At 38.3% G+C, this 27,871-nt stretch overlaps 1 protein-coding gene across 8 annotated transcripts in view; it reads left to right on the plus strand.

The window, feature by feature from the left end:
• GRM5 (glutamate metabotropic receptor 5) overlaps positions 1 to 27,871 on the plus strand; it is a 292,635-nt gene that overhangs the window by 238,121 nt on the left and 26,643 nt on the right. For all 8 annotated transcript variants that reach the window (XM_083840275.1, XM_083840276.1, XM_083840279.1 and 5 more), the window contains 3 exons: positions 5,329 to 5,497; positions 9,365 to 9,491; positions 20,764 to 21,703. In XM_083840275.1, coding sequence (XP_083696401.1) covers positions 5,329 to 5,497; positions 9,365 to 9,491; positions 20,764 to 21,703 — 1,236 coding nt within the window. The remainder of the gene's footprint in view (positions 1 to 5,328; positions 5,498 to 9,364; positions 9,492 to 20,763; positions 21,704 to 27,871) is intronic.

Raw genomic sequence — 27,871 nt, forward strand, 5'->3', positions numbered from 1 at the left:
GGCACCGCACAGGTCTGCCCAAAAGTTCAGACCATGTGACTAAGCGCACAGTCCAATCTCTTCTTAAATTCAGACAGGCTTGGTGCAGTGACTGCTTCACTGGGGAGCCTGTTCCAGTGTGCAACCACCCTTTCGGTGAAGAACCTCTTCCTGATGTCTAGCCTAAACTTCCCCTGCCTCAGCTTAACACCGTTCCCACGGGTCCTGTCACTGGTGATAACAGAGAATAGGTCGCCTGCCTCTCCACTCCCCCTCGCGAGGAAGTTGTAGTCTGCGATGAGGTCCCCCCTCAGCCTCCTCTTCTCCAGGCTGAACAGGCCCAGTGACCTCAGCCGCTCCTCATATGTCTTCCCCTCTAGGCCCTTCACCATCTTTGTCGCCCTCCTGTGGACACTCTCCAACAGTTTAATGTCCTTTTTGTACCGTGGTGCCCAGAACTGCACACAGTACGCGAGGTGAGGCCGCACCAGTGCAGAGTAGAGTGGGACAATCACTTCCCTCGACCGACTAGCAATGCTGTGCTTGATGCATCCCAGGATACGGTTGGCCCTCCTGGCTGCCAGGGCACACTGCTGGCGCAACTACTTCATTACCTTCCAAATAAAGTCATAACAAACACTTGCATAACAGACTAAGCTATTAATTCATATTGTGGTGATATAAACTAAACTGAATTTAAACAAAGCTCATTTTGTTGATAATTTAAATATCTGAGAGTTTTGTTTGTTTGTTTGTTTATGACATACATGCAGTGTCCATATAGAAGTACATATTCAGAATAGTAATGAGATTTTTTTCCTAGGTTTCTGCCTACTGAACTGTCAGAAGATGAACAGCAAGTATGATAGCATTCAAAGTATATTTATTTATCCTTACAGTTCAGTGGATTGATTCCTGCCTCATTCACTACATTTATTCCAGTTTGACTGAAGCAGCCCTTTCTGTCTGCATTATTAGGAAATTTTTAAATATCTATGTGCTGACGCTACGTAAACAGATGACTAGCAAGAAAACTGTTTATCCTGTGTATTCATTATTTCAATTCTGTATTCTCCCAGTAATGTGAATTAAGACAAAATCATTAATTCCAGTGTAATGTTGGGCAGGAAAAAGAAATTCTATTGGTCACAATATTGCAATATTTCAAAAGTTTTCTGCAATTTCAGATTTTTTTTTCTCATTTTATTTGAAAAACTGTAATGTCAGCATTTTCCCCAAAAGACAGCAGGCCAGCCACCTACAAAACAGTCTGCTTTAACCAGTTCTCTGGAGACACATATTTCAGAAATCTTCGTACTCAGACTCTAAGGAACTGCACCATGAGCTGGCAGGAGAACTCAAACACAAACTGGCAGAAATCCAGGAAAAATTTGGATGGAAATTTATTTTCAGCACTGTTTTGGTGAGCAAGGCTGTCTTCCATTAAACATTTCTATTTTTACAAATAGCTGAATTCTGAAGAAAAGTGCTCAGTCTGGATTTTTCTGATATAATATTTTAAAAAGACTTTTCTTAAAAGATTCCCATTTGAATTTAGTGATGTTTGGATGCAGTGGATTGCATCCTACCTTATTCCTATCCCTTTTTCACTCATTTCTTGCAGAAAGACTGAAGACTTCAGCAAACAAATGACATAGACCAAAGACAACATCTACATTTTTCAGAGACCTTTATCGTTACCTTTTCCTCATGTAGGCATGCATAACAATAACGCTTTAATTCCATTTGTTGCAAGGAATTTAACTGAATGTCTTTTGTCTCTTTATATTCAATATTAAATTCTAAGGAACAAGGTGAAGGAATTATATTGTGTATAGTTATTTGCTCAAGGCACTGTAGAGCATCAGTGTTTCACTGTAGAGCATGGGTCCTCCGTGTGTGAGATACAGTAGTGCTCTGTCTACTCAAACTAATTAAATGTGTGAGGGGAAAAATGTACTCAGAACTTGGTCATTTTAGAAACATGGGTCTTTGTTCCCTCTTCTCCTAAAATTGTCATGTGATTAAATCCAGACTATGTGCTTAAATTAGCCAACACTGAGTAAAAATTTACTGTTTAGTGTTTAAGAAGGGTTTGTAGTAAACACCATCTTTAATTCCCAGGTTTTAGTAGTTTCTAGTCATTTGAGCACTGTCAAATACTATGTGCAACAGCTGGGAGAGGGTGCAGTTGTACTGGAATGACTCATGTACCCTGTTCACTTTTGTTGATATCTGCATCTTCACTTTGTTAAACAGAAATTTAAATCCTCGCCGCTGTACTGTGGTGCTGGTGTTAAGCAGGGAAACACAACATAAAAGGCCTTTCTGACCTAGATAGCTTGGGATTTCAATTTATAGCAAAAGGGTTTTGATACTATACATCAGATGATTAATCTCACAAGATGCTTCTAGTCCAGGCCCTATTCCAAAATCTTTTATCTCTATGCTGAGCTTAAACAGATAGATAGTCTGGTGGAGAGATTGCTTTAGGAGGGACAGAAGGCATGGGAAAAAAAATAATAACAAAAAAAAGCAACATCTATGATTTCTTGGGGAAATAACAACTACATGTAACTACTACGGAAATTCCAAAGAAAAAATTGAAAAGGCAAGAAAAAACAAGAAAAACAAGATGTTAATATTTTGGTTTTGCTACCAACAGGATAGGGATTCTCAGCAACTTCGTGGCACTTCTGATTTGAAACAAGTGTTTTGCACTGCGATTAGGGCACTGCTGGAAATGTGTTATTGCACCATCTGGTCTCTCCTGTCCTAAAGTGATAAACTGTCCCTGCGGTAACTCAAGAAAGCTCCAGGGAACCAGTGATTCATGAACTTCCACTGTAGAAATGGACTTCCTGAGTCTGGCTATTACTATCAGTCCACCGGCACTGTTCTCCTCAGAGGTCTTGTGAGAGACACTACACACTGAGGCAATAGGTTTATTTAATTTGTCAGGTTTCTTTCCAGTATTCCCCCTGGGATGTATGCATGGAACTACTTTGCAGCTAGTGGAGGGATAATTATTTTAGTTCCTGTGGGCTGATGAGCATTGGCAGTACTTCTGTTCATCTGCCCATAAAACTCTGAATTGACAGCTTTAACAAAACAATCGTCAGAGGAGTGTTTTGATGTCCTGACAATGCTGAATAAAGACCCCACAAGGGATTTTGGGCTAACTTTTGAGTTAGTCTGTTTATCCTTGAACAAACTGTGTCTGTGAACCTCAGAAAAAAAAAAAAAGTTTTTTAAACGTATAAAATCATCTTGTTTATTTGGGTTTGTGTATGCATTATCTGAAATAAATTAGTTTGTGTCAGCCTGGTATTCACTTCTCTAACTTTCATAAGGTAGCTGAGTCTCAAGGCTGTGGGCACTTCTTTGTACAGGATGGAAAGTAAAATACTCTAAATCCAGGATAATCATATTTTTTTCTTCCTAGCTATGTTATGTTTCATTTCCTCTTGTTTTGGAAAGATTCAAAACTCTCATAATATGGGTAACGACATATCGCTCATTCAGTCAGGCTCCACTGCCATTTTCTTTCACAGGTTGCTTGCATTGACTCCCTCACATAGTTTCTCCACTGAGGCAGTTAGACTTTATCTCTTTGTTTAAAGCATTCTAAGATCCATGGATAGAGAAGAAGAAGAGTTTTACTCAGGAGAGTTTTACTATATATATGCACTATGTCAGCCTGGGAAAAATATTGATGTTATAGCATGATTACTGCTTGCCAGCCTCAAAACAGTTACCTCAAAACTTATAAAAGATCCTTCAGTATCTTATTTAAGAGTCTGTATGATTTAATGGGTTGGTTCTTTTCATTATCTTTACATTGGGCTTCATAATGTGTACTCTGACAATATCACTCTTAATCCAGCTCAGTCAATATGCTTTCTCCTGGGGACTAATTTTTTTGCCTGCTGCCAGGAAAACATAGGCTCCTCGCTTATGATTCAGCCAGGTTTTATAGGCCTATGATGGCATTCATATTCATTTTCTGTCTATATTGTTTGTTTATTTTTCATCAGTGAATATAATGTTGCTTAGTGTGATTACTGCAAAATTCACTGAAAAGGAAGTAAAGAACAGATAACGTCATTACTTCAGGAACTGCCCAACTGTCTAAGCATGAATTACAAATAAGTGCCAAAAGAACTGACCTGTACGGGAGAAAGGTAGCCTGGTGTTCAGCATGGTACTAGGAGGCTGGGGAATCCTAGGCTGCTCCACAGACTTTCTTTAGGACTCTGTGGGAGCTAATAAGAAAGTAAGAGGAAGAGGGAGAGGGAGAAATGTGAGCCTGAACACTGGGATCAGCTCTGGCTGTACTGTTAACACTTCTGTTAATAAAGGTCGAAAAGGTCTTACCCAGAAGCAGCCTAGAACTCAGGTACGAATAGTCTTTCCCTTCCGTACTGTATTCTATGAGGAATTAAACATGTTCTGATCACTGAGGTATTATTTAAACGTGAAGTGGGTTGTGTGAGTGGATGATAATAGCATTTGATGCTACAATGCTGTGAAAGAAGAAGAAATAAGGAAGCAGTGCCTCTTGGTCGGGTCTCCCTGAAGACTCCAGCAAGTCCCAGAGTCCTGGAGTCTGTGCCTGATGGATGATGCCTGATACCTCTCCAGGTGTCACACCAAATTGCATTATGCACTCGAAGTCTTTTCATTCTGCAGGTCTAGATTGCTTCTACCTCACTTACGTGGCTTAATCTCAACAGCTAAATGGGCACTTGCAGACAGTGAGGAGCATTTGGTATTGGGAATCACCATCAAGTGTTTAGATTTCTCTGCATCTGCTATAAAAGGGACCTAGAATAGCTGAGGTTCCCTACTTAGTACATTTCAATGCCTAAAGTTAGAGAGTGTGAATCTTGTCTTGTTTCATTGTTTTCCTTAAAAAAAAATAAACAGTCTAAAGAGCTCAGTTATTTAGCCTCTGAGGGTTCGGTGAATTTTCAGGGTCTCAGAAGAAAACAAATTAAAATGCAAAGGAAAAGAAAGATGGTGAAATCAAAAAAAGAAAATATATATATACATAATATATATAATATAATATATATATATAATATATATAATATATATAGGGAGAACCTCAAGGACAAGCATAATGCTGGAAATTTTTCATTTACTTTTAATGAGCTTGATGTTGACTGTATGGTGTTACTTTAACGTGAAACATTTTGTGATCATAAAATCAGAGAATGGTTTGGATTAGAATGCACCTTTAAAAGAACATCTAATCCAACACCCCTGCCATGGGCAGAGACATCTCTCACTAGATCAGATGATGCTCTCCTAAACTCAGCTTATTTTCCCTTTGTGTTTCCAAAGATACGAAATCATGAATTTTAAGAAAATGGGCAAAGACTACTTTGATTATATCAATGTTGGCAGCTGGGACAATGGTGAGCTGAAAATGGATGATGATGAAATATGGTCAGAGAAAAATAATATCATCAGATCTGTGTGCAGTGAACCCTGTGAAAAAGGCCAGATAAAGGTAAATATTTTCTCCATTTATTTCAGTTGTATACATAGCCATGAAATTTGAAAACAAGATTTTCCTGACTCTTGCATGGAGACAGTATCATCTATCTTAATTAAAGTGTACAAACTTATGTATATAGTTCTTACTCGGATCATAGTCATCTCACTGTTTTCATGAATTGCTATTTTCTTGTACTCCTACATCTATGAACTGTTACCTTTTTTACACTTTTATTCCAAATGCTTTAGAACAGGTTTTGCTTTTTTGCTTGTTTTATTTTCTTTTATTTTGTTTCGTATTTTATTGATATCTGATTCATCAGAGTGCAAATCCCTGACTGGGATTTGTCAGTACAACTGCAGGTAATTCATAAATAATAATTGCTACTAATTCAGTGCTAGACTTAGGCACCTAAACTGGGACATTATTACTCAGACCTTGCATCTGTGGTATCTTCAGAGAACATCAGTAACTACTGCTACTTAGAACTACAGTAAAAGTAAGTAAATTTTAGTAACTAACTTTTTTATTTTATTTTTTATTTTTTTTAAATCATACTTGTTTTATCATTTCCTTTCTTCCTTAGGTTTTAGATTTTTCCTTTCTCACTTTCCTTGTTGGTGTAAGGAGTGGGGGTGCACAAATCTGTCATATATTAATGGTACTCTGTTATTCTTGAGCATCCCGTGACACTAATAATCTAAAAATGCTGCAAGTCCTTGGCTTACCTTGCAGACATTTACAAGAAAATTCATGGACTGAAGGGATGAGTAGGGACAACAGTGTGGCTAAGATTGGGGGGTGGGGGGGGGTGGGGGGGAAGGCAATTTTAATTTCTGACATTTCACTGGAAGATGAGCAGGGGCTGGTGGGAGGCTGACCATGCTCTGCAACACAGAGGGTGAAACTCTGCTCAGTCTTGTACAGTTTTAGGACAGTTACCATGATTTATTCACTAGCTGGTCTTTGGCAGTCAGTAAACGAGTTTCATCAGATTAAATGCATGTGTCTCCAGTGCATGCATGTAAAGTTATATGAGATTTTCAAACTTTCTTTATAGTCAGCGGAAATACGTAGATTTTTCAAGATCAGAAGTCTTCTCATTCTCAGTTAGGATTTAAAAATAGATAAGATGAATCTTGATATAGAAGCACTTGTTTCTTTTCACTGTCCAGCTGGGACAGTTGGTTCAGATAAGAACACACTTTCAGCAGACACATAAAGGAAAGTGGGATGAATTACACCCACAGTAATTAATCATAGTTTTACAGCATGCTAGCTTGCTCCAGCTACAAAGACATATTTGAGAGGATAGATATGGACAAACAGATATTATTTCAGAACAGGGTGGCTCTGAGATCCTTTACAATGTTTCCACAGCTCAGTTGATGGGAAGTGTCTTCATTAACCTTCATTAAGATTCCTTCCACCTTCTGCTTATGCTTTCAAGGAAACTCCCAGGAGGATTCTTCTCTGTCAAGGCAGTTCATCACACACTTATACATATACTTGAAGTCCGGTATCTGAAGTTTTCTTTATTCTCTGCTTTAGGCTGTTGACTATAAATCTCAAAGTTTATGTTACAGTCCTTTATCTTTATGGCCTTCACAGATGGTGGGGAAAGCATGACCTTGAGTAACTCCATGGTGGTTTTCTTACAGAATCTTGTGGGACCAAGTTATTACGTAGGAATTTGAAAGTTTCATGTAATAATATGCTATTACTCAGCGGTATTTGGTATATCCACCTGCAAGACAGGATAACATCCAAACACAACCTAACTCTATACATTTGAAATAATGCAAAGACATACGATTATTCAAATAAGTACAGGTTCAAAGAATTAGACAATGAGAAGAAGAGGGTGAAATTTTTTTATTTTTTTATTTTTTCTTAAGGGACAGAATAGATTGCTTTATTGTTAAAAGTGTTCACACAAAAATGTTCAAGAAAAGACCAATAAAAGGATGAAGAAGTAGTTGGCTAAATGATTATATACAAAATATCTGACGTGATTCTGAGTGGTTGAGAACAATGTTTTTGATTCCTAGAGAAAGATACATAATTACAGTTAGTGCTGGGAAAAAAATACTCAGTGTACTAGTTTTCAGTCAGATTTGTCAAATTCTAAGTCTTTTAGAAGAAATTTAAGAAGTTGGTTTGTTGAAAAGTTTAATAGAAAACTGTAAATGAATTGTTTTGATTAAATTGTTTTAATAATACCATATGGTTTCTATTTTGACATTTCACTTTCTTGAGTGTATCAGACGGTGTAAAATGATGATTTTTATAATGCATCATTTACCAAAATATGTCTAAAAATTAGTACAAGTTTTCTGAAAATTTATTTTCCTGAACACAATATATTTTAAAAAATCACGTTTTTGGCTTTTTCTTTCATTTTGATCTAGAACAAATCCAAAGATGTGAATTTTTCTGGAGGATCAATATGCTGCTTTGCAAGTAGCTGTAGTCTAAACCCTTATAGAACAAATCATTTATGCTCTTGCTGCTTTTCTCCAAGTTTAGCTATTCAGGTGATTTTTACCTCTTTTCATGCTCTACAATTTTAAAACCAAAACCCCAAATTGTAGTTTTCAAGTCCTCATGTTGCTGATGAAAAGATGCAAATTAAACGTTTTTTCACTGCTGCATTGTAAAAAGCAATATGAGCAATACAGTCCTTTTTGGTTACACTCCTTTGTATTTCATATATTGAAATTGTTATAAAAATACATTTGGTTTTGAAGTCCCCTTCTAAATTAATCATTAAAAAAACAGCCAAAAATGTAAGTCAACCTACTTCTTATGCTATAATTGGAACTATTTGTTTATAAATTGTTTGGAAAGAACAGAGAGACTGGGAATACTTTTTTTTTTCAAAAGAAAGACATATTGACAAGAAGCACAGATGTTTTCAATGCCCAGAGATGATAAATAAGGATCTTGAAAAATCTGCATCTCAATCATGAGTATGCAATATCATTTGGTAGCAAATTATAAAACGAGAAATCAGGTCAGATGTTAAAATGGATGAAGATAACATTCTCACTCCTAAATGTTAATTAGAAATGCAGTAATCTAAATGATTCTGGAAGAGGATGCTCAGTTTAATGTTTGGAAAAAATCTGTTTTAGCAAATTACTCACAACTGGATGAAAAATAACCACCCAAAAATCTTTGGGTAATGAACGCTCAAGCTCTTCTCAGTGGTGCCCAGTGGCAGGACAAGAGGCAATGGGTACAGACAAGAACACAAGACATAAGGAAGCATTTGTGTTCTGTGGGGGTGACAGAGCACTGGCACAGATTGTCCAGAGAGGTTGTGGAGTCTCCCACCTTGGAAAACCCCATGGGCTTTTGAAGTCCTGGGCCACCTGCTCTGGGTATACCTGCCTGAGCAGGACAAGTTGGACCAGATAGCCTCCAGAGAGCCCTTCCAACCTCAACCATTCTGTGATTCTGTTAAATAATGTTGCTGACATGATTCCCTGTATTGACCACAATGGAGTGAGTTATATGTCTTGAGTATCATGCATTGGTTTCTGTTTGCACATTGACATCTACGAAATTTTGAATTTTACTAATTTTCTTCAAAGAGAGGGAAAAATCACAGGTTGTGGTTCTGTAACCCCATCTATACTTTTGTTCAGTTGATGTTTTTTTCCTACTGGTACGTACATGGTGTGAAAAATGAGAACTTGGGTCATGGTTTTGGATAAGCAAGCATATCATGAAAAGGAGTTATCTTTAAAATAAAATTAAAAAAAAATCTCAAAAAAAATAAAATAAAATAAAATAAAAGAAATCAGGGGTAGCAACAGGGGTAGCACGAATGTATATTTGTGTTGCTAAACCAAATGTTGATTTTTGTCTCAGGTGATCCGTAAAGGAGAAGTCAGTTGCTGTTGGACCTGCACCCCTTGTAAAGAGAATGAATATGTCTTTGATGAATACACATGCAAAGCCTGCCAGCTCGGCTCCTGGCCCAACGATGAACTTACAGGTAAATAGGTTATGGGTGTGCTTATGTTGTCAATTAAAATGTTCATCTGTTAAGCTGAAGAAACAAAAGCCATATATGTGAGTATAAGGACTGTTTCAATCAGATTGAACCAAGGGATAAAACTGAAATTTGAATTAAGACTGGTATTTGTCATCTTGCCTCAAGATCCAGGAGTCTTTCATTTAATTGAGCTGCTCTCTAAAGACATGAATTACTGGATCTAGAAGTAAAAAATCTAATCCTGGTTTTGAATTCAAAGCTGTCCTAACACCAAACAGGTCATGAGATCATGAGCTTCATCAAACAGGTAGAAAAAATGAGTCATCATTGGAAAAGTTATTAAGGGAAGTCAGATTTTAGATGGTTTTATTTTCTTCCCAAGCAGGCACAAAAGAGGTGTGTAATATCTCCTTTCTACTCTGAACTAGTAGTTGCAATTACTGCTTCTGTCAGCATGAGTGCTCCAAACAGACTTAGGTTTGCAACAGTCCTTTGTTCACCATGGAGTCTGCTAAAATATAATATTCATGTTCTCCTTTCCATGGTGTAGATCTCTATGCTCTTGCAGAATGCCAGTTTGCTTACGTCAGAGGCAAAATCGCTGTAACACTTGTATCCCACAGTCCTTCTTCTTTATAATTAAAAAACAGAATTTGAGTATGCAGACACTTAGAGCACACAGACACTTCAAAATGCTGTTCAGGGATCAAGTTTTCATTGTGACAGACTGTACAAAGGGAGAAGAGACAGGCTTTTTCCAGAGAAGCTCACAGACTCAGTTTACTTATTTCTATGGAAGAGGGAAGAAATAAATGAGATGAAAGAGAAGGAAGACAAAAGGAAAAACAGTGCTGGATGAATTTATGTAAGTGAAAGAAAGTCAAGCAAGGTTTGGCCTATAGATAGATTTTTATCAATGAAGTTAATTAAAATAATTCCCTGGTATGGAATATTACATTGTGGTAATACAAGCTAGGATACCTAATTACTGCAAAAATATCATTTAGTCATGAAACTGATAGGGGATTTATCAGAAAATTTCAAATATGAAACTTCCTTTGAGAAACAATTTTGAAGTAAGAAAAGTGAAATATCAATAAAATAGATTTGTAAGCTCTCCTCCAGCCCTGCTCCCAAAGCCCTGCCTTCCTGAGCCCTTGGCAATCACACAGATAATCCCTCTCACATCAGGGAAAGCTTTCTTATGTCATGGGAATGGTAAAAAGGAGAAAAAGAGCACTGACCCATGTGACCCTTTCTCCCAGTGCAGACTACACAGGGCATGGTATAAGCTCAGGTTCACATTCTAGCTAGGCCATCCATCAGAATCCAAGACTCATCATTGCAGGGACCAGGCCTGGTCAAGCCTGGTCAATTTATGAAGGTCAACTATTGCAAACAGTCAACTCTTCAAACACCAGGGCTCTTGTCTGACATGTGGCAGATCCCCTATCACATCTTTGTTTCAATGAGCACCTGAATTTTTACCCAAAGTAGATCAACTGGATCAGCAGCTGCTAACTAGGTTAGGAGGGAAAGCTCTAAGTGCTTAATCTGATCAGCAGAGGGTCCAGTTCTGAAACATGGGTGATGGGAACTGCCCGTTGATTCAGAGAATTTGGGGTAATTAGCATTTATGAACTGTGCATAAGACAAAGTGAAGAGAACAGCCACCAGGGTAGCCTTAGGGTTCAATGCTTTCTCCTGGTTCCCTAGGGCACTCGGGTCTTGGCCTCAGCCAAGGCATTAGTCTAGGCTTGTGGGAGGATTTATCTTTTGAAGATGTTACTTTGCCCTCAGGATGGAAGAGCAGGAGAGGGTGGCACTTTGAAAGTCCCTGTGGGATGAATCAACAGTTTTCTACCTAGCTCTGATTATTTTAAAGGAAAGTAGATATCTTTAGTCAAGCCAACTGCTTCATATAATACATGTGCTGCTACATTTTGAAAACCATTCATCTGGCTTTAGACATGCAATTTATGCCTTTACAGGGACCAAAGCTGATATGCACACATAAAACAACCTCTTGGACATCAGTGCCAAGCAATGCTCCTCAGCAGATCTAGCCTTTGCTCTTCAGCCAGGAACAAATTCAGCAGACAGTATTTGGACACTGAACCCCGCTAGGCTTCCACAAGTACTGCTGTTTGCATTCCTGGTAACAGGACACCCATCATCATAGCTTCATGGCTCTGTAGTTCCCATCTAAATTACTATTCACATTATGGCTGGATCTGGTCTTATTTAGCCTTGTATCAAAAACAGATTTTAAAAATCCTATTCCCAGTTTATCCATACAATATATTGAGCCGTATATTTTTATGATCATATTTATAGCCCCAACTTTTGCAGCTTGTAAAGAAACTGCCTCTCAGTCTAACCTTGTTTACAGCATAAAATTTAGTAATACATGTGAATTAAAAGTGAGGAGAGGGAGGTGTATTTTGTATTCTAGTTAGGAAATTTCCTGTTATTTTTACAAAGCATACACCAGTCTCCTTGAAATGTCCCTACATCTGATACTGCAGCAGTCTATGCCTCTTTGCTGCCAAATAAAGCCATATCTTAGATAAGGTTAGCTCCACAAGGCTACACATAAAAAGCTCATTGGAGTAAGTCTTCCTTGCACTGTCACTTTCATATGAGAGTCCTGGTTTTGCATCTCCAGTAAATATATCATCCATGCAACTGAGAAGGCTTTCAATGTGGCACAACACCTCATTGTCTGCCAGAGATCTAAACTTAAATAAAAACATTTTTGGAATGCTTTCTTGGCTCACACAACAAAACATTACTTCATCTTTCTTGTGCTCAATGGCCAGCATCACTTTTGTGCCACAAACATCAATATATAAAACATGTAATGGCTAGGCTGTTGAACACAGAAAGGAACAGAGTTTAGTGTTGTTTTTTCAGCCACCTGTGGAATATCAGAATTCAGATGCAGGAGGCGAGAAGACAGAAAGGATGCAATATGTGTAGGAAAACAAAGTTATTCTCAGAACAGAAAAAGAGCTGTGAGATCTCAAGTACAATAAGGCTTAGCAAGTCCAAAGGGAAAGACAAGTGGGAGGAAGAGTTTCTCTTGATTAAATCAGTTACTGGAAAATATCTCCATCTAGAAGAGAAGCTGAGACTAGAAAGACAATGTTTAGCTGCCAATATTTTATTTCCTCTTAAATGTTTTTCTCATCCCTTGTGCACAAAACATTCCCCAGGGAGCAGGCTCTGCCTTGAACACAGACTTAATAATTCTTTTTCCTTTTCTCCCCAGTCTACATATACCATCTCAAAATGAAATCCAAGTCCATTTCTTCCTCCTGCCTTAGTGTCAAGACGTATTTTTCGATCTACTGTAGTTCCCTTTCTTCCTCATGCATTGTGTTAAAAACACCCATACGTGACAGGAGTCCCTACTTCACACAGGAGTTAACTAGTGTGGCTGAGGCATATTCAATTATAGCAGGAGAAACTCATGGTTTGACGTCCAGAATTATATACCCACTTCTCCACTCTTCCTCATAGTACTTCATGGTGTTACTTTCAGAGCAGAAGGAAAAGAAATGAATGCTAGGTGTATTTAGATGTAAATTAAGGGATTTTCTTGACATCTCTGGTCCAAACCTCAATGCAATGAATTTTTCAGTAGTCTGATGAGGACAGCTTTTTGGTTCTCCAAGAAAAACAGCTTACTTTGAGGACATGACTTTCTGCATTCAGAAGGGGTAACTTGGGAAGACCAGACAAGCAAACCAGCAATCCATATCTTTGTCAATGGCTGTAGGAACATCTTGCTCCAGTTATCTCTAGTGATTGTTTTAATGACAGTTTTAAGGGGAATTTGGGAGTGGAGGGAAGAGACAATTATTCCCTCTTTCTGTGATTCAGGGACAACACACAACAATAACAGAAACAGTTTTGTCTAGTAACCTCAGGGATAACAAAGAAAGCAGATGATATTAATTAAGTGACATTTGGATTATCTTCAGGCTGTATTGACATTTTCCTCACTCCTTGTGTACTCCAAATATGCTGGTTATTTGATTTTCTTAATTAGATTCAAATGAACATAGGAGCTGAAGTATTTTACAGTTCTTGAAAAGTTTTCTTTGACATTCATGGATAAGGCTATAGTCACAAAAATTATTGTGTTAAATTATTGTATTTGTTGTTAAATTACAGTCACAAATATATATTTTGCTATAGTCACTAAAAATTCTTACACCTGATAAGATGCAATACGCCCAGGACAGCAACATTATTATCTAAGCTTCCTATTTGAAAGTGCCAGGTAAGAACTGGAGCATCCAAACAATCCCTGAACAGAAAGGACTGAAAAAATGACACCACCTCTGAGTGACACAGTCATCTCAGTGGGCTCTGAACACACTGGTTCTGTATCCTGTTCACAGCATGCTCTTTCCCAAGCCTAGGCTTGCACTGGTCTGCACTGAGAAATGCAACGGAATGGCTCCCTCATCCTGGAGGCATTGCTTGTGCTGTCAGTGAGATCAGCAGAAAACAGGTAGCTCCAGGAGCTCCAGGAGCCCTGGTGCACACTGCCCATGGGGCTGAGGGCAGGGGCAATATTCAGTATTGAAATATGGCACATCCTTGCAGGGGTTGGCTGGTTCTTCCTGCAACCTGCCCATCTGGGCTGTGATGTGGGGGGGTCTGAAGCCTGGATGTCTCGTAAGTCTGGAACCTGAATGAAAAATAACATTCATATCCGTGCCTGAAATATTTTCCCAAAGTAACTGCTTGTTGCTGTAAAATGGCTTTCTTCTATCACAGCTTGTAATAAAGTTATAACCATTGGTAATTTCAGCAATTGTCTGACAGTTGTGAGCATAAGGCAGAACACAATTTAGCCTGTGCTGACATTGATTTTTTTGTTGAAACATTATTAAGATCCTGCTTTTGATCATAATTACTAAGGCTATAATTCAGACAGAGGGTAGAGAAAGGACACTATGTTTAGTCAGGTTGATTTCAGCATTATAGATACACATCAGCAGAGTTAAAATCAAATTTTCATCCTGATCTTCCACGTCCTGCCTTTCCTTTTCCTTTTTATTCCAAATGAAATGTAGCCATTTCCATAATTCCTTCTCACATCAGCCTGTTGGGAAAAAGCAGATGAGGATGAGTTAAGTGTTCAGGTGGCAATATTATGACCAGGATCTCTGTCTGTCATTTTCTCACTTCCCTTGTCATTGGGTTTGTGGACTTCTCTTCCCTCAGTTTCTTGTTTCAGGTAAGATGAGGATTTTAGATTTTAGCCTATTTAAATTCCAAGTATCTAGCATGAGCCACACAGCATTTCATGCCAATGTGAGCTGGTTCAAGAATGTTGAGCTCAATGAACAGCTCTTTGAGGTTCCTGGGCTGGATGAAGGGGGACTTGTCAAGAAAGCCAGAAGGATCAACTTGTAATTGTTCCTTACATTATGGAAAGTTTGCTGATCATGACATATTCTGAACAAAACATTTAAAACTCATGAAGACAGCATTTTTGGGGGGAGAAATTTAAATCAAAACATTAGAGCTAACATATGGATGTACCAAATTGTTGCAATTCATCAGTTGTTCAAGTCACTCTGCACATTTGTTATTAAGGAATCATTCCTCATGTGGTAGCAGAGAAACTTTAACTATTCATGGCCTTGCCTTTTGCTAGAATGCAGAGCTAAATCTTGTATATAGTTGACTTGCTTGAAAATAAACCTGAGATGCAGAGGCCCCAGCTGTTGTAGTTTAGGATGTGACAGGTCCCAGCTCCTACTCTGCTGAGGATGCAGAAGAGACACGTGCTCAGTTCTCAGCCTCACCCATTGACCACACAAACCCATGGATAGTTTCAGTACATGTGCCAACCTAGGACCTGCAGCAGGTCCTAGCCAACACTTGGTCACCTTTACATGCTCTCCTGTTTTAGCAACTCTGAGAAGTCCCACCAGAACAAGACAAACAGCTATTGATTTTAATATTTCAAATTACTAAAGCTAAAGCCACCAGAAGTTAGTAATGAAATGTTAAAAATGTCCCCTCTCAGCATAGCATGGCATCAATACACTTTAAATAATGTATGCTAAGCCAGCCCTATGTGGAGAATCTTTTACACTACATTTAAACTCCTAATATTCATGAAAGAATCTGTGAAAAGCAAGGAAAAAAAACAAGTATTATGTTAAGGTGTTTAACTCACTGTCCAGGATGCTTTAAACCACTGAAAAATATACAAAACAGCAGGATTTGCTGCTCATTTTTCCTCTCCATGTGCAGAGTCAGTAAACTTTAGTTCATAACATTGATTTAAGGGATTTCACTGAATTCCTTTCACTTTGCAGGATGTATCCTATTCACAAACCTTAGTCTGTGATGCTTACCTTTAGAACTAGTTTAATTATATATTTTATATTGCCTACTACTAAAGTTATTTTCAGTGCTAAAATAATACAGGTTTATGGATGGTGAAGACACAGTAAAATCTCTTAGGTGTTGAGGCTGTAATAACAAATTAAAACAGTGTCATGACCAAATCCACAGAAAATGGGGACAATACTACAATGCCTCACATTTGTGAACTCTTATCCCAGATGAACTAATTTTAAAGCAATATGAAAGATCAGAAGTAAGTGATAAGTTTAGCTCTACAGGGAGAGCAGAAGACACTAACAGACCTATGATGGTGGTCAAGCCTTCAAGGGCTCTCATCTTATTTATGACACAACTTAGCCGACCCTTAAAGAAACTAGATATTCTTCTGGAATAACAGATTATTTTATTATTTTTTTTTTATTTTTTTCCCACCCAAGGAAATCTTCCTTATCTGTTATTTATTTATTTGTTTGTTTGTTTTTATGCTCCTTTTAGAAAACCTTTCCCTAGTGTGTCAAATAGGACTCTGACATTTTATATCTGCTTCTCTTGCTATTCACATGGATGTCTAGTACCTTGCTCCCACTGGCTATGTCTCTGGCTAGAGAAACATAGGGATAGTTTTATGTCAATTATACTGGGGCTCTGGTCCCAGAAGCAGAACACTCCTGAGCACAGAGTACAACAGCTCTACACCTGCTCCAAATTGGACTGGCTCCTAACTGCCTTTCCAGAAGTGAAAGATTACCTTAGTACACTGCAGACGACAAGACAGGGCTGCTGGCTCTGTTCCGCCTGCAGTTTATGAGCCAGAAAGGAGAGAAGACTTTCCAGGTGCTTGGAGATGTTGATGAAGTGTAAGAGCTGGGCTGTGGAGCAGAATCTTGTCCAAATGACCATTGAGTATACACTTATTTAGGGGATATTAGTGAGCTCTTTTGTTAGTATTTTTCATCATTTACCTTGGTATTATGTTGGTCATCAGCCTGACCTGAACAGTGACAGTGCTGTTTTCCCATATGTCTTTTACTTGGTCCAGTTGCCACTTTCTGCAAAGTGCTGTTAGAAATGATTAGCTGCAAAACTGTTATATGAAAACCACACCAGTCATTCTTTTATAAAGAATATCCAGTTCTTAAATCTTAACTGAAGAATAAATCATTGCATAGTTTAACATTCCCCTTTTCCCCTTGCTAAATACACCAAGTGATGTAGAGAAAAAAAAAAAAAAAGTTTTCATCTCTTTTCTCAGGTATTTTATTAAGAGAATGTAAAAGGGTAATAAAGCAAGGAAGGCATGAAATAGTCTGAAAACACTGAGAAATGCTTGGCTATGTTTCACCTCTGTTGCAATGTTAGAAACTGTGCAAAAGTCAGACTCTATATCATTGTCTGCATGTAAAGGCCAGTTGTCACGTAAAAATGTTTTCTCTTCAAATTTCCTATCCAAGAATCTATAGTAGCATTAGAAGCTAGTAACAAATTGTTTCTCCAAAGCATTTATTAAATTTTGGTGAATCTGGAAATGGATTTAGAGGTCACATTCATAAAACTTGTGGAAGAACCCACATGGGGTATATCTTCACACACCAGAGTATGCTTTCTGGTATTCACCCTTCTCCCACTGGTATAAAATAATTTTAATGATGCCATTCCTGTGCTACATTAATCTTGATGAGGTCAGAATGAAATACCCTGTTGTCTCCCTCACTCTATATAAGTAAACCCTTTAAAACCAAAAGGAGTCAAACAGGTATTTTCAATGAATGCTCATGGGAGTATTTCAGGAAAATCTAAATGTCTTTGTTACATTAAGACATACCAATAACTTTATTATTGCAACAGAAAGCTTTTCACACCAAAGCAGTTAAAATACAAATGGCAAATTAATCTGCTTTCAGTAACTAAGAGCAAAATTTTGTTACTCTGGATTGACTGCAAATGTGTATCCTTTAACTGCAGTAATGTCAAAGATTTAGTTACCCCAATTCTCTAGATGTTTCTGCAGGAATACAGAATTATTTGCCTTGTACTGTTGCCACAAAATCTATTGATTATACCAGTATATTTTGGTTGCTTATATTTTTATAACCTTAATTATATAGAAATATAGAATATGGAAATAATGAAATGACAGAAGATCTAATTGTAATATTAATTAATATCATTTTCATGGAAATATTTTTACCATTAAGAATATCAGTTACAGCCTTGAAAATACTTTAAGCTCCACTGAAAAGAAAGGGCAAGGACTAGACTTCTGTCATGTAGAAAATCCCCCCAAAAAATGATGCCTACATTTACTCCTGATCAGCAAGATATAGAGGTCCCAGACTCCCTAATTAATTTGGACTGGTTGACGTCCAGAGTACCCTCACTGCTGAGAATAGACAGGTGAGTGCCCAGCACTGCTTCCCCATGGGTAAAAAGTCCCTTACCACCATCCACCCTGAGACCCCTTTCTGTCTAACCCAGCCAACAGCAAGCAATCTGATTGTTTAAGTCTTAAATTGTGAAGTCATTTATAATTTGCAATCAAGGTTAGTCAAACTAAATACAAGTATAGGGGAAAATGAAAGCTTTTAGTTGCATTTCCTTCTCTCCAGCATCTTCTTCCATCAGTCCCGCCCTGGCTGGTAATACCCGTGTGTCTACTATCATCAGGAAGTTGCATCCCAGAGCAGCAAGGTCCTCTCCTTATTCCTTTTGGCTTCCAGAGCCATACAGGCTTTACAGTGCAAAAGAAAAGGAGAGGCAGAGGAGGGTGATCAACAACAAATATTCTGCGAGTTTTTATTGCTGTCCATTGATATGTGCACTGCAGAATGAAAAGCTTGTTGCCTATGATATGCACAAAGAATGACTTATTAAAAGCTGTGCATAAACTAAAAAATAAATGTCCTTAGAAATCATTGCAAGTTTTAGTTCAACTTTGACTCTAAAATCAGTTTAATTTTGTGAGTTATATGAGGGAACTAATTCCTCAAAAGTCTCAAAAACATGAATGACACGTAAAGAAATGAGCATGGTGGGACATCCCAAATTACGTATCATCTGCATTTTTAATCCAAGAAAAGGTTGACTGGGGAAAAGGTATCATATCTGAGAAAGAAATACTCTCTTTTTCTTGACAAGTAGAATCTCTGCATAATCATTAAACAAGCACCAATATAATTCACAGTTAGAATATGTTATAATTAATATGATTGACATCTGATTCTTAAAGGGTATATAGTATACAGACAATTCTGAAACATTTTACATCAAAGAAATGAAATCTGATATTGAAATTTGTTCATAAATTACTATATTTAAAATAATTTAAAGGGAAAATTCCACTGTGATTAGAGATGACTTCTCCAGGCTTAAACATCTCTAGATGGCTTCTGTAGGTATGTACCTACTGGTGATAAAAGGAAGACTATGGAAATTGTGGGCCCTCTCCAGAAGGACACTGGCTACCTGGGATATGAAGAAGGCTGAGGTGACTTTAACCTCAGTCTTCACCAGTAAGCGCTCTAGCCACATAGCCAAATCGCAGAAGGCAAAGGCAGGTACTGGAAGAATGATGAACATCCCACTGTAAGAGAAGATCACGTTTGAGACCTTCTAAAGAACCTGAACATGAACAAGTCCATGGGACCTTATGAGATACATTCATGGGTCCTGAGAGAACTGATGGATGTAGTTGCTAAGCCACTGTCTGTCATATTTCAGATATGTGGCAGTCCAATGCACTTCTCACTGACTGGAAGTCATGCCATTTTTAAAAAGGGGAAAAAGGAAGACCCAGGGAACTACAGGCCAGTCAGTCTCACCTCTGTGCCTGGCAAAATCAGGGTGTAGATTCTCCTGGAAACTCTGCTAAGGCACATGGAAAAAAAGAAGGCGGTCAGTGACAGCCAACATGGATTCACTAAGGGCAGATCATGCCTGACAAATCTGGTGGAATTCTGTGGTGGGGTTAAAGCATTGGTGGATAAGGGAAGAGCAACTGACATAATCTATCTGAACTTGTGCAAAATATTTGACACTCTCCCCCATGATATCCTTCTCTCTAAATTGGAGAGACGTGGATTGTCCCCCTCTGCTCTGTTTTTGTGAGATCCCACCTGGAGCCCTGGGTTCAGCTCTGGGCCCCCAGCACAAGAAGGACATGGAAGTATTAGAGCAAGTCCAGAGGAGGGCCATAAGGATGATGAGAGGACTGGAGCCTCTCTTATGAAGACGGGCTGAGGAAGTTGGTGTTGTTCAGCCTGGAGAAGAGAAGGCTCTGGGGAGACCTCTTTGCAGCCTTCCAGTGCCTAAAGTGGGCCTACAGGAAAGCTGGGGAGGGACTCTTTGTCAGGGAGTGTAGTGATAGGACAAGGGGTAATGGCTTTAAACTAAAAGAGGGTAGATTTAGATTAGATATGAAGAAGAAATTTTACGAGGATGGCGAGGCACAGGTTGCCCAGAGAAGCTGTGGATGTCCCATCCCTGGAAGTGCTCAAGGCCAGGCTGGATGCACTTTGTGCAACCTGGTCTGGAGGGAGGTGTCCCTGCCCATGGGACAGGACAGATCAATTAGATGATATTTAAGGTCCCTTCCAACCCAAACCATTCTATGATTCTGTGATCTTATGACTTCTCCTAATCAGTTTGGTCATTTTTTCAATCACTGTGTTAGAATTCAAACAGATAAACTTTGTTACTGAAATAAGCTATCACTGAAAAATATTGCCATTATTATCAACAAAATCTTAGCCTACTTTTATTAGAAAGGCAAATTCCTGAATGAGAAAAAGAATAAAAATATCAGAAGAATATGTAGCTTTATCATTAAAGAATCTCAGACCTACACACCTCAATTTACCTTCTTTTTTTTTTCTTTTCTTTTTCTTTTCTGTAGGTTGTGACCTCATCCCAGTCCAGTATCTCAGATGGGGTGATCCTGAACCAATTGCAGCAGTTGTTTTTGCATGCCTGGGTCTGCTGGCCACCTTGTTTGTTACAGCTATATTCATAATGTACCGTGATACTCCAGTGGTCAAGTCATCCAGCCGAGAACTTTGCTATATCATTCTAGCTGGCATCTGCTTGGGTTACTTGTGCACTTTCTGTCTCATCGCAAAACCTCAACAGATTTACTGTTATCTTCAACGAATTGGCATAGGTCTCTCCCCAGCTATGAGTTATTCTGCTCTAGTAACTAAGACCAACCGCATTGCAAGAATCCTGGCTGGCAGCAAGAAGAAAATTTGTACAAAGAAACCTAGGTTCATGAGTGCCTGTGCCCAACTGGTTATTGCATTTATTTTGATATGTATACAATTAGGCATAATTGTTGCCCTCTTTATAATGGAGCCACCTGATATAATGCATGATTACCCAAGCATCCGAGAGGTCTACCTGATTTGTAACACCACCAACTTGGGTGTTGTAACTCCCCTTGGATATAATGGATTATTAATTTTGAGTTGCACCTTTTATGCATTTAAGACAAGAAATGTCCCAGCTAATTTCAACGAAGCAAAGTATATTGCCTTTACAATGTATACCACCTGCATCATTTGGCTGGCTTTTGTGCCAATATATTTTGGAAGCAACTACAAGATTATCACCATGTGTTTCTCAGTGAGTCTGAGTGCCACGGTGGCCCTTGGCTGTATGTTTGTGCCCAAGGTCTATATCATCCTTGCTAAGCCTGAAAGGAACGTACGCAGCGCGTTCACCACATCAACTGTGGTCCGCATGCATGTAGGGGATGGAAAGTCATCTTCGGCTGCAAGCCGGTCAAGCAGCCTGGTGAACCTGTGGAAAAGAAGGGGATCATCTGGTGAAACCCTTAGGTAAAGTTTGCTACTGTGTGAGTGTGGGGAATTAATTATGTTCTTCTGAGAGTTAATTAATAATACAAATAGTGAAAAGACAAAGGGAGATATATTAATTATGTTTGCCTCTGCACTGGGAGAAGAACAAGACCTCTCTCCCACATCTGTAACAGCTCCAAGGTCTGATTTAGTCAAAATGCTGTACAAAAGCTGGACAGAGAGCAATGGGCAAACAATTACATTGATGGAAACATGGTCTGTATCATCTGTACACTTGTTGCAGGGAAGGAAACAAGATCTTAGGAGCTAAAAAAAAAAAAAAAAAAAAAAAGAGAGAATATAACTAATTGCCTTGTCCTTAAGCACTCATTTGCAATCTCTTTCACTTGAATGAATTGCATAGCACGGTATTTTTCCTCTAGTCACAGCAGGAAAACAATAGGGTTGCTGCTAATGCTACACAATCAAGGTGGAGTAGTCAACACAAGTGGCATCGTGAGCTACTCTCAGGCATCTGAGGATTTGTTTCGTATGACTCTTCTGTTATGCCTTTACTTTCCTATTCCCTTGATTTTCCTTTCTTCTACCATCTCTAGCTGACTTTTCTTTTTGTTCTTACCTATCTTCTCTTCTTTATCTATCTTGATACCTTTTTCTATACTCATTTTCCTAACTCCATCAAATTCAGAAGTTCACAGGCCCCACTCTTGCTACCCTTCCTGACATTAACCAGATATTCCCCTGATAGATATTTCTTTGTTTCTTCGCAAGAAATTATCTGAATTCAGTGGTCATGAAGACAGCTTGTATGTTCAGTGTATATAAACTGCATTGAGTGAACACCAAAGAAAAAGGAGAATTCTTGAGTGGAAATATTGTATAGCCTCATAGACATAATACACTGGAGTGTAACTATCCTGGTGGTTCATTTTCATCTTTTTATTCCTTTCACTTTTGATATGGGTGGTATGGGGATGATTTGGAGTTATTTAATTGTTAACTTAAAATAGGAATTCGGCCTATATGAATGACAGAGCAGGAAAACTGTCTTGTCATTCCTCAACCATATATATCTTGCCTAGAAGTGACAGGTAGCTGTTTTTCCTTCCTCAGTAAAATACACATGGATTTTAGGATTGATAATATGAATGTTTCCAGACATGCCATTTTTCACAATGGGACTTGTCATGGAACAAGGGCAATTTATGCTTCAATTTTTGTGTGAACCACAGTTTAGACCCAAGGGAGGATTTTAATATTAACACCCAGAGGGCAGATTATGCCAAATGATGATTTGTTTCTGCCAGAACATTACTCATGATTCTCTTTCAGTGAGTTTTAATTGGTACAGAAATGATCAGTTTTTTACAAGATATTTAATGCTTATGATCTGTAAACAGTGTTATCTTCCAGTTCATTTCCAGGTGCAGATTAAGGTGCTGTTTCAAAATGATAAATTCTGTACCAGCTTAAGTGATGGTTACCCCTCTCTACAGCCTCTTTTTGTATACATGAATGACCTGAGAAATTCAGGCCAGAAGTCCTATAACCTGGCTGAAAGAGACATTCTTCATAATATATCCTCAACAGGAGGGCCTTCTTGCTCTTTGGGATCGTTTCTATTTTCCCTCACTTTATCTGCAGAGCTTGTTTGCCATCTCACAACTTTTTTATCCTGGGCAAGATGAAGTTTTAGATGATGGGAAGATCTTAGGCTTGGGAAGGATTTGTTTGTCATCTATTAAGACTCAGTTTTAAAAGATATCACTCTAAAATCTTTGTTTTATTCTGATGAGTAAGGAATGTAACTTGCTGTTAAATACCCTTAAAGACAACATGTATTTTCTTCTTTTTGAGGACTCTGTTTCCATTTCTTTATATGCTTCAATGTGTAGATAATACCTGTAGTAGAGAGTTATTAGTAAAACATAATAGATTGTAATTGGTAGTGATTTCTTTTTCATTAGCACTGTCTTGGAAATGACTTCAGTCCTGAAGAGCATTGAGTGTGTCTGATGTATGTGTTTAAGAATGAAGAAGCACAAGGTTGATATATTGGCATATTTACCTAGATATAAAAAAACTAGAACGTTTCAGTTAAAACTTGGAGAAAAGCTTTCATGCCATCAGCAGTGCTCATCAACATGTGAAACTGCAACAAAGGAGACACTTCTAAATGCATGTGTCTGAATCCTCAGCTGGTTAAACTATGATGGTACCAATGAGTTTATCAGTGCTTAGCCATTATGTGCCTGAAGGATTTGGGAATCCAAAAGCAAACTGATTCCATCAATTATGAGAAATTCTCTAATAAAGGCCTCTTTACTTGCATGAAAGAAAATGAAACAGAGTCCTGAAATATACTGAAAAAATTTTAAATGCTGTTCAGGACTTCACCTATGCTTGATATCATCTCCAAGAAAGAACAGAAAGCCACTTTCAGCCTCAGTTCTGCTCACTGTAGAGCATGAGCAACTAGAGTCCAACTGTTTTCCTAATATTCAAGTATTTTATTTTTTTTTTAAGTACACAGATTAATATGTTTCACAGTGTTATTCAGCACAGTGTTCAAAAGGTTGTTTGGATAGTTTTTCAGGTAAACACTGAAGTTTTTAGAATCAAAGGAAATATGCAGTAGAGCTACGTATTATTTAAATAACATAGAGGGGGGTTATTTAAAAGAGAGTGAGTCAGTGTTGAATTTTAAAGAAACATGCTATTTAAATCACCAGTACAAAGAGGGGCCCCTATCATTAGCATTTTGCTTCTTGACACTAATTTATAGCAGTGTAGTATTGCATCAAATCATTGTCAAACAGATAATGCCAAGGCTCCATTCAGAGCTCTTACATCAGCTGCGAGATGACAGATAACACGGCTGTTTTTGCCTAAATAAAGCAATGCATCTGTTACAGTACTAAAAGACTTTTTGCATGGGGTGCTCTTCAGTTAAGAAACTTAGACAAATTGTGGCTTTGTGTTGGAATGTATCTTCACAAACGAAGTCTGTAAAGGGGCAGGGTAAAGTGTTCTTTACCCAGTGAAATAAAAACTATTTCATGTAGGCTATTATGAATCAGCAGTACTCAGCAAAATATATTCTACCATCATTTCAAACCAAGGCTACCACAGTGGACATTAGTAGAAGTGACACCACAAAGAAGCATCCTGAACACCACATAGCTGGAGTGAAAGCCACACAACCTGTACAGAGAAGCATCTGGACTTCCTGCTTCCAGTTATCAGTCAATTTCAAGGGGACTAGGAACCATAAATAATTTGAGAAAAAATCCATCTTACCTTATGGTCCCAGGAATTGTTATCACATATGCTACACAGCTCTTTGTCTGAAATACAGGCTGGCTCATTCTCCCCTTGATTCAAGTAACTCCATATCCTGGTAAGATAAGGACTGTATATTACTCCTACAAGAGCTGATACTATGGTATTTCTAGGAAGGGCTACACACCACAAGATCTCAGTTACATTAATTTGGCCTGGGACATAAAGCAGATGTTCCAGTGCTCCTTTTACATTTCTAATATTTTAGCCCTAAATTGCACACATCAGTTTAACCACTGTAGGTGTTTGTTTCTTCAGGAACATGTTGTTAAATGACCCACACCACAGAATTTTCATTTTCCAAGCTTATGCTGTCCCTTTAAACACACACACATCTCCCTCCACCTGCAAAAAGGCAAGTTTTCTTTCCTTTAAGGTAGGTAATTGCCTGTTCTGAGAAACCAGTGAAGTGTTAAAAACACACATAAACACTCTGTCTCTCCCACACATGACATTCTTTCTAATCTTACCAATATTCTTTGCTGTGCCCTTCAAATTACTCCAAAGTCTTCACGGTGCAGCCCATGCCCCTCTTCTTGAATTCTCCCACTATTGTTTGTGGATGACACAGTGTTTCCTGCCCTTAACTTCTGCTCGAGGTCTCCAAAACACCTTCAGGAGCTGCTCAGTCACTTGAGCATCAAATTCTGAACTGCTCCAGCCTGTAACATTTTAAGGGAAAGACGAGGAACCTGGAATCCTTCTGTAGATCAAGCCATCACCTGGACACAGAGAGTGAAGCTATTCAGGCAGTGAAGTGGGAACCTCTGAAAGAAGAGGTTTAGAAAACACCACTGTAATCCCAAGGTAATGCTCTCTGCTTGAAGATTAGAGCCCTAATTCATGTTCCTCCCCCTTTATTTATTTTTTTGCAGTAACATTGAGAGACAGAAGAAATGAATTAAGGTGCTGCAGGATTTTTTTTTTAATTGCCACTTGACCATTCTCCCTGTGACAGTGTCAGTGTCACTCAGATTTCTTCTATTATTTCTGACTGTTAATTTAAGCAAAGGACTGAGCATTACTTCTGATCTGTTATCCAGGCAGGTAGATATGATCACTCAAAAGAAAAGAATCGTCACCAGAGTGTCAGATAGCATTAGCCGTATTCAAAATACATTGTATGTTTCCTGTACTATGCATACTTCCTCCATCCAGATGTGAACAGCACAGCTCCAGACAACAGAAAAGATGCACAGCTATTTCTGCAGCTTATCATACACACCTATCCCCAGCAATCTACAGATTTCATTGAAATTAAAGATTAATAGCCCATTGTGGCAGTGATGTTTCTTTCCACATGGAATTACTAGTCCATGAGGTATTATTTCCTAAATAATTGAACAGAAATGTTAGTAGTCAAAGCAAATAAACTACTCACTTGTATGTTAATGCCTTATCTTGCCCTGTAAAGAATTTTGTCACTCCAGTGTGTGATTGCAGAACTGGGTGTTGTTCTCTTCATCTCTGCAGAAGTGATAGAACTGAAATCTTTCATTTGGGAGTGGGGTCCCCTTGCTCTGGTAACCAGTGCTCGCCCTCAGGTGGACCACTAGAATTTCTACACTCATATAAATCACTATTAACTTTGTTTTTCCTTATTCGACCTAGACAAAGATATTCACAACTTCAGCAAAGAATTAGGTGTCATTCGGAGGCATTTTTTTTCTCAAGCATTATTTTGGTACAGTGGCAACAGTGTGAGGGTCCAATATGATACCTGCCTTGCACAGGTATCATTCACCTTCTCAGGTGCACATGCTGTTGACAGCCATTTCCTGTCTCCTATGGGGACAAAGTGATGATAAAGGTAGGTTTTTCCACTGAACTGGATTCAGCCTTGGACCACCAGTTGCTATAATTAGTATTTACATCAGAATGTCCCAGACTGTGCCATAATGAGGCATTTTGGGAACAGGTGTCTACCATTACGTTATGCACTCTGTTTTCTGCAAGGAGTGACTATTTTTTTTCCCCATCTCTCTTCTATCTATTCTCTCTCCTTTTGCCTCTTATGTCTGTCTATATCTGTTTTGTGACAATTCAAATGAGATATTTTGATCCACAAAATAAGAAAACTGTGCTTGGATCCACCTAGAAGCTGCCATCCATGATTTAAAAGTATTGCAGTTAAAGTACTATGTCATACAGCAGCATGTCTTATCTCAGCACCAAAATCTTGAAATGACCTTTTCAGAAGCCTGAATCAAAATTTCTCAAAATAAAATTAAAAAAAAAAAAAAAAAAAAAAACAAAAACCACTAACAACAACAAAAGCACTACCTTCTTTTCTACAGGAAAAAATTCAAACATTCAAAAAAATCTGAAACTAATAAAAATTCATGTAAAACACTGGAGAAAAAAAAAAAGGCTGAAAATCTCAGGCTTGAACTAACCGGAGAACTAATTTTACCTGTTACAGAAAGTTCTGAAAGGTCTGACTATAACATTTTATTATGAAAAGAACCTTGAGAAAGCATTGAGATTCCAGCCAAATAGTCTTGGAATAAATCTCTGACACTGTTATGTGCAATTTCCAAGGAGCTCCAAGATACAGTCCATACAGTTTGCACGGCCTAGAAGTCGAATTTTGATTGGGAGTGCCGCATCCATGAATAAGTAGATGGATTGAAGCCCTGGCCATCATCAAACTGTATGCTGTTGTAATAAATAATATGTGTACACATACCAGAATGAGGAATTCTGACATAAATGTGAGAGATTCAAATTCCCTATAACACAGGGGATAAGATAAGCTTCCTGAGAGATATAACAGGATGGTTCTCTGACATGGAGCTTTCAGACCTGTTAAAAAGACAGGAGACCTACAAACCTGATTTAGCA

This window comes from Anser anser (genome assembly GCF_964211835.1).
Source record: "Anser anser genome assembly, chromosome: 1".
In the NCBI taxonomy this organism is placed as follows: Eukaryota; Metazoa; Chordata; class Aves; order Anseriformes; family Anatidae; genus Anser; species Anser anser.